At 43.8% G+C, this 7,114-nt stretch overlaps 1 protein-coding gene across 1 annotated transcript; it reads right to left on the reverse strand.

Moving 5' to 3' along the window:
- Positions 1-4,544: 4,544 nt before the first annotated feature.
- Positions 4,545-6,586, reverse strand: LOC117466823 (tripartite motif-containing protein 16-like). Its single transcript, XM_034110297.2, has one exon. It carries the CDS (start codon positions 6,564-6,566, stop codon positions 4,974-4,976), a length of 1,593 nt encoding a protein of 530 aa, XP_033966188.1. The 5' UTR covers positions 6,567-6,586; the 3' UTR covers positions 4,545-4,973.
- Between the last annotated feature and the right edge of the window lie 528 nt (positions 6,587-7,114).

Genomic DNA, 7,114 nt, shown 5'->3' on the forward strand with positions numbered 1-7,114 from the left:
GTAAGCGTCACGATATCCACCTCTCACCCACAACCTCACATACGAGTACTGAATGTGCATCAAAGTGATCTTAGGAAGGCAGATATAGCAAAAGATGAACGTAAACGACAAACGAGGCGATCGACATGGTAAATCAACAATGGGTCCTCAATGTACACGCCCCGGATTCCTATGACGAAAATAATAGAATGTCGCCAGTTGTCATGACTCACGTTATACTGCAACACCTGTTGCAGTATAACGTGAGTGGTACCGCTAGCAGCCTCGCTGCGGGGAAACGGTGGACACAGAGACGTGCACATAGACTCTAGGTAGTGCTTGAGCACCTGCCCATTTTGCTCTCTGGACAGCAATGTGCCCTTTTGAAAGTTCATTTTTTACAGTTTTTTTATTTATTTTTTTACAGTGTACTGTATGTGGCTCATGGTAACATAGATCAATTCTGGATTAAAAACTTCTAATATATACAACAATGCCCCAAATGCGCGTTGTAATTTTGTCAGACGTGCCCCGCGGCACTCCCGTACATGCCCTAGCTGCAGCCCCTCCCTTCCCTGCTCTCAACGTGAACGCGCAGCGCGCAGAGCTGACAGTCAGTCAGACAGGCCACGGCGGGTGTGTGGTGCAGCAGCACGATTAAAAGTGCCCTAGTGACGACCAAGTAAGTAACCACCAGGTAACAAATACAACGAGTGTATTGTTTAATCCCCTAAATCAGATGCCAAACTATACAGGGTTCGTACGGTCATTGAAAACTTGGAAAAGTCATGGAAATTCAAAATGCAAATTCCAGGCCCTGGAAATGTTCTGGAAAACAATATTTTTCCCAAAGTTTTGGAAAAGTCATGGAAATGTAACTAAAGTTGCGTCAAATATAATTTACATTTTATCTAATCGCCGAAATAATCTGCGGTCGCGAGCTGTTATGTGCCATCATGACGCGCATGGTGTTCTTTTTTAATATATGAAGCTAGGGTGACCAGATCCCAACAAACCAAATGTGGGACAAGGAGTATGGTTGTGTGGGACAATGTGGGACACCCTCTCAACAGCACCCCCCAACTCCCGGAAGAAAAAAAACGGAACAAATATATAACAACTGAGCAGAAAGTGAAGTCAAAATGCAGTTTTTTAATAAAGAACAGTAAACTAAGGCAGCAGGCATTATTCACTTCAAGTGTTTAGAAATGCATCTTCTTAATTCAACTAGTGTATTACCTGTACAAGTAGGCACAACATAAATTAATAGATAGAATAAGACCAACACTGGCCAGGAGGGAACAGAAACATAATAAATTATAATACATAAAATAAAATAGCTTTCAGTTTTGTCCATCACAGCAACAGAAGGTGGGCCCCCACACACAGTGTGTGGGCTATTTTGTCACCTAGAACCACTGGTGTCTTTGACTCTGTCAAACAACTCTCCACAGAGGCAGGGGCAAGCACATCTGTTATTATGGACGCTGCTTTTGTACGACCACATGACATTTTCTTTACTATCTCAGAGTCTGGAAACATGGTCGGCGCTAGCTTGTTACCAGTCATTTGACCGGTATGAATGGGAGTGTTGCACTGTATGGTAAACACTGGTTATTTCTGCTGCTGTTACCTTGTCTGAGTGACCATCATGTTTTGGTTTGAGTAGGAATGTCTCCATAGAGTGGGATGTCTCTTTTTGAGCGACACGTTTCTTGTGAGAATCGCATTCTCTGTGTCTTTTGACGTCGTATTCACCACCATGTGAAATTTAAAAATTACTCTTGCAAAGATTGCAAAACTCTGAGAGTCGCCCTGCACTGGCTGCACCCACGGGTAAGTGTCTTCCCAGTCTTTGTTGTATGTGCATCTTCTTAGCTGTAGTTTCAGTTTCCTCCATTTTCCATAACCTGCTGCGTCGCCTGCGTTCGTTGTTGTTGTTTGGCGCGGGGGGGGGGGGGGGGGGGTGTGTGAGTGAGTTACTCTCATTGGTTAACACTTGACCAGTACCCGCCGTGTGTTACAGTTTGATTGACAGCAAACACAGCCCCCTGATGATAGCCTTCCCTGCTTTCTCAACAGCCATTGGATGAATCTGATTTTAAAGAAAAGCGTTTTGGCCAATCAAAATGAAATATGCGGGACATCGTCTCAATTTGCGGGACGCACCAAAAGTTGGGAAAATGCTGTGCAGTCCCGCGCAAAGCGGAACATCTGGTCACCCTATATGAAGCGCGATCTGTGTGCTCGAGTCTTCTTGCCTGTCGGAACGGCTGAACTCTGCTGCTCCGGGATGAGGGTCAGCTACATTATCTACGGTGCGTTCGTTAACTGTGCGGAGTCACTGTGGCACAGACTGAGCCGCTGGTGAACAGCTGTTAGAACGGGCCGTTCCGGTGTTCAGAGCAGAGCGGCAGAGCGGCAGAGCGTGATGTGAACTGAAACGTTTTTCTGTCGCAATGCTATGGTCGCTATCTAGCATACATTGTTTGTCACTATCTGCTAAAGTTAGCTTTAGCCTTCGTTTTCTAATAGTTTTTTTCATAGGCTATACACAGAGGTGGTATAAGTATAGAGATTGTACTAGAGTAAAAATAGAAGTACTTTAGTAGAAGTACTCAGATCTTGTACTTTAGTAGAAGTACTCAGATCTTGTACTTAATAAAAGTAGAAGTACTCGTACTTGAGTAAAAGTAGAAGTACCAGAGTGTAGGAATACTGTGTTACAGTAAAAGTCCTGCATTCAAAATATTCCTCAAGTGAAAGTAGAAAAGTATTATACAAATACTAAGAGGCATGAAAATACATTTTCAAAATGCTCAACAGTGCTGCCAAAATTGACTGCTACACAATTAAAATAAATGCTTTTATATATTTATATTAGATGTGACTCTTTGGCGTTTCTGTTATTATTACCTGCTGCTTTAGTATTCCGTGGGGCTCGGATCCTTGTCACCTTTTTCATACCTGATGAGTTTGCATCCCTGACTACAGTTGCTTGAGCGTGTAGAAGCTAGTAAGCCTACTATTTGATTTGTTTTAGATAGGCATCAGACAGCATATGGTTATTGAAATAAATATATATGCAATTACGACATACAAGATGTGCCTTTAATAAATCTCACAAGGCAGCCGGCGGTTCCACCAGGGGCGTCAATAACCGGGGGGGGGGGTTCGTCCCCCCCTAGCTTCAGATTGGACTCCCCTAAGTCATTTAGAATAATAAAAATAAATGTTAAAATAATTAATTTTTTGATAATAAATCAGTAAAATCAGGCAAAAATAAGAATTAAATAACATAACACTAACCTAACCTAAAATCTTGAAAATCTTGGAGCTGGGCGTGTCTGTCAGCTTGGGGATTTTTTGCGAGGAATGCGACCAACAACCAATCACATGAATCTCCCACCCCCGATATACAAAGCAAAAAACCCCGGGGATTTTATGCGAGCAATATATATATATATAAACTCCCCAAACAGGCGAAAACCTACCAGTTTCCTACACTGTCTCTGCCATCTCCCTCCATGCCTGGTTCCTCCGGTTTGTATCCCGTTAATAGTTCTGGTCGTAAAGAACCGGGTGATTTGCTACCGTAATTTCTCGTTTGGAATATGAGGAAATGAACTGCGGTCTGGTTCTTCCTGTTTACACGCGGTTTGATTGGCTAGCGCTTCTACTGTCAGATTTGCATACACGTGTTTGATTGGCTGGCGCTTCCTGCTCAGCTTCAAAAGTTGAACATTGCTCAACTTTGGAATCCTGGAAATCCTGGACATCCTGGACATCTTCGCTTCGCTCCCCCACAATGCAGTTCGGCGAAAAGCGAGGCAAAGTGACGTCATCCCCATTCAAAGTCAATGGGCAGAGAAGCGTTGGAAGCGGTGGAAGATTCTTCTGAAGCTGCTGTGTGAACGTACCATAACCCTAAAACCGAAATAAAGTAACCAAAAACCGAAAATAAACTAACAAAATCCGCCATTATCCGGCAAATATTTGCGCACAATTTCGGAGCGCACAATTTCGGCGCGACCGCCACGACGACTCAGAAGGTGCCCTTTTTTTGTCTGTGCACGCCACTGCCTGTAACTAATCATTCAAAAGTAATAATTAACTTCTGATCTTGATTGAGCCTCGTCCCCTAAATCAAATAATAAGCATCAAGCATAAGGTCCACATGAAGGGTGTTAGCTAAATAGAAACACCGCCATTTACAGGAATCCTGCGAGTTCGGTCATTAAAATGTTTTACAGATACATGTTTTGAGAGACAGTTTCTTCGGTGTTACTGATCTGACATATTCAGTGTGCTATCGATCATGAGAAGTGCATGCATGTGACATTTCAGAAGGATTGCTGACGTCTGTGTGATTTTCCTTTAAGAGAAACTGATAAATAATTTATTAACAAGTCTTTATTCATGTAACAATGCACCTTTGATGCTTCTGGTAAATAACTTGTTTCAGAAAAATAATTTAAATATATATTTATAATGAAAAAAAAAGCAAAAGACAGAGATTTTCACTTTTGTCGTCTTAGTTATTTTATTAACAAGAAAAACCCAAACAGTAAAAAATATACAGACATGTGGCACTCGACCCGTTAGCTTTTCTAATATATATTCATGAAGAGAAACTGGTCCTACCCCCCACCATTAAACCATCAAACCCCCTCGTCATTAACCGTTTGCAAATCCACCTTTGACTTCCTTTGCCCTCCTGAAATGTAAATCATTAACACACGTCTCTGTTAAACACATACAAGACTACAAATACAATTGAGCAGAGTAAAAGGCAATCAGAGGATAAGAATATATGTTTTAAATGATTATATGATAATTTCACACGACACAGAACAACTCGTGAAAATATGTTAAAGCGCATCCCATCATGTTTGATTGACAGCTGATCTCTGTGCAGTGAAGACATGAGCCATCAGCTCTGAAGGACACACGGTGAGTTTAAGAAGTACAAGAGGTCCTCAAGTGACTTCAGGCTATTTCAGTTTACAAAACTCAGCTGTGGCTCCACGATGAAAAAGTCCATAAAACCGAACTCCAGCATGTAGCGGCTGAGTGAATGTGGTCTGCACTCTGTGGAGGAGAGTCATGGTTTCAGAAACGATGCTGTAGAAGGACAGAACACCTGCTCTGTGATCCAGGTACACTCCTACTCTGGAGGACGGAGGACCTGAGACGGGAGTGAGGATACTGTTGTAATGAAATATATAACAGTTTTGGTTACAATCTAAGGACCAAGATTTGTCATTGAATCCAAATCGAGTTTCACCCTCTGCTCTGCTGATATTCTTGTATGCGACTGCTACAAAAACTCTTCCCCCTCTCCGCTCCATCTCCCAGTAACACCGTCCAGTCAGACTCTCTCTGCTCAGGACCTGAGGATAATAACCAGTGAATCTGTCTGGGTGACTGGAATAAGACTGTTCTTGTCCCATGTATGTTGCTTTTCTGCTCCCCTCAGATAATACCAGATGTGTGCCTGCTGTATTTGGATCCAGAGTGACTTCCTGTGAATATTTTAAGAACCCAGCTCTGGTGGCGGGCTCTGCTGCTGGCAGTAAAACATCCACTTCAGTCGATGAGACGTGTGTCCATTCCTCTCTCAGGACGTCCTGTAGTTTGTCTCTGACTGCTGACAGGGCCGCCGTCACGTCCTCAAAGTAGCTCAGAGGACGGATGTTGGTGCTGGAGGAGTGTGTAGCTTCACTGAGGGGGGCTGGCAGTGAGGAGGGGTAGCTGAGCAGAAACTGGTTGTGGTCCTCTGTGTGAGACAGCAGCTTCAGCTCAGCGTCTCTCCTCTTCAGCTCAGAGATCTCCTGCTCCAGCTTCTCCTGGAGCTCTCTGACTCGACACACTTCTCTCTCCTGCTGGGATCTGAGCTGCTGCTTCACATCAGAGCTTCTCTTCTCCACGAGACGGATCAGCTCAGTGAACGTCTTCTCACTGTCCTCCATTGCTTTATCAGCAGAGCCGTTGATGGCCTCCACCTCCTGCTGAAGCAGCTTCACCTCCTTCTCTCCGTCCTGGATCCTCTGCTGAATGTTGAGTCGACTCCCTTCCAGCTCTCTCTGCCTCTCAGTCCTCTCTGCTGCAGCTGACACCGTGTCGTGATGAGAGCAGATGTTCTCCTGGAGCTTCTTGGAGGGCTCCACCAGCTTGTGTTTCTTTAATGGAGCTACGTCATAATGAAGCTGGAGGTGTTGGTCACAGTAAGATACGAGACACACGAGGCAGGACTTACAGGCTCTCAGCTTCCTCCCAGTGCAGACATCACAGGCCACGTCTCCAGCTCCAGCATAGCAGAGATCAGCAGGAGCAGCTTGGAGTCCAGTCTTCTTCAGCTCCTCCACTAAAGCTGCTAACATGGTGCTTTTCAGCAGGACAGGCCTCGGTGTGAAGCTCTGCCTGCACTGAGGGCAGCTGTGGATTAGCTCTCCATCCCAGTGGTGTTTGATACAGTCCATGCAGTAGCTGTGTCCACAGGGAATAGTGACCGGATCCTTCAGTAGATCCAGACAGATGGGACAAGAGAAGGTCTCCCGGTCCAGCTGAATTCCTTTCTGCGCCATTTCACGGGAGGGGAGGAAGGAGGAAATACAGAGTGGAGCTGGCTGTGTCTGAGAGCAGGAAGAAGAGGGAGGGCTCATAAAACGCTGATTCATTCCAGGAGGAGGAGCAGACGCTCTGAACTGTTTCCTCATTTACAAACGGAGCCTCACTGACAACCTGCTCTACATTTGAAAACAGTCTTCAGCTGTAAAATATTTTTTTGAAATGCAGGCTTTTGTAGCACACAACTCTACACTAAAAGTAAAAGTACAAAAACATTGGTATCAAAATATACTTACTTAAATATACTTAAAATACCAAAAGTACTCCTTATGCATAAAGGCCCTTTTCAGAATCCTATATATATTGAGTTACTGGGTTACTATAATGATTATTGATGTGTGTTATCACAGTTAGTATATGAAGAGCTGATTGGAATAACCCCCCCCCCCCCTCCAAGCAATACACAATATACACAATAGAATATATAAAGAATAAATGAAAAATCTCTACAAAAGACAAATACACTACAACAACTGAAACGTGTTGACATGTTGGTTATATACAT

Source organism: Pseudochaenichthys georgianus, chromosome 21, assembly GCF_902827115.2.
Source record: "Pseudochaenichthys georgianus chromosome 21, fPseGeo1.2, whole genome shotgun sequence".
In the NCBI taxonomy this organism is placed as follows: domain Eukaryota; kingdom Metazoa; phylum Chordata; class Actinopteri; order Perciformes; family Channichthyidae; genus Pseudochaenichthys; species Pseudochaenichthys georgianus.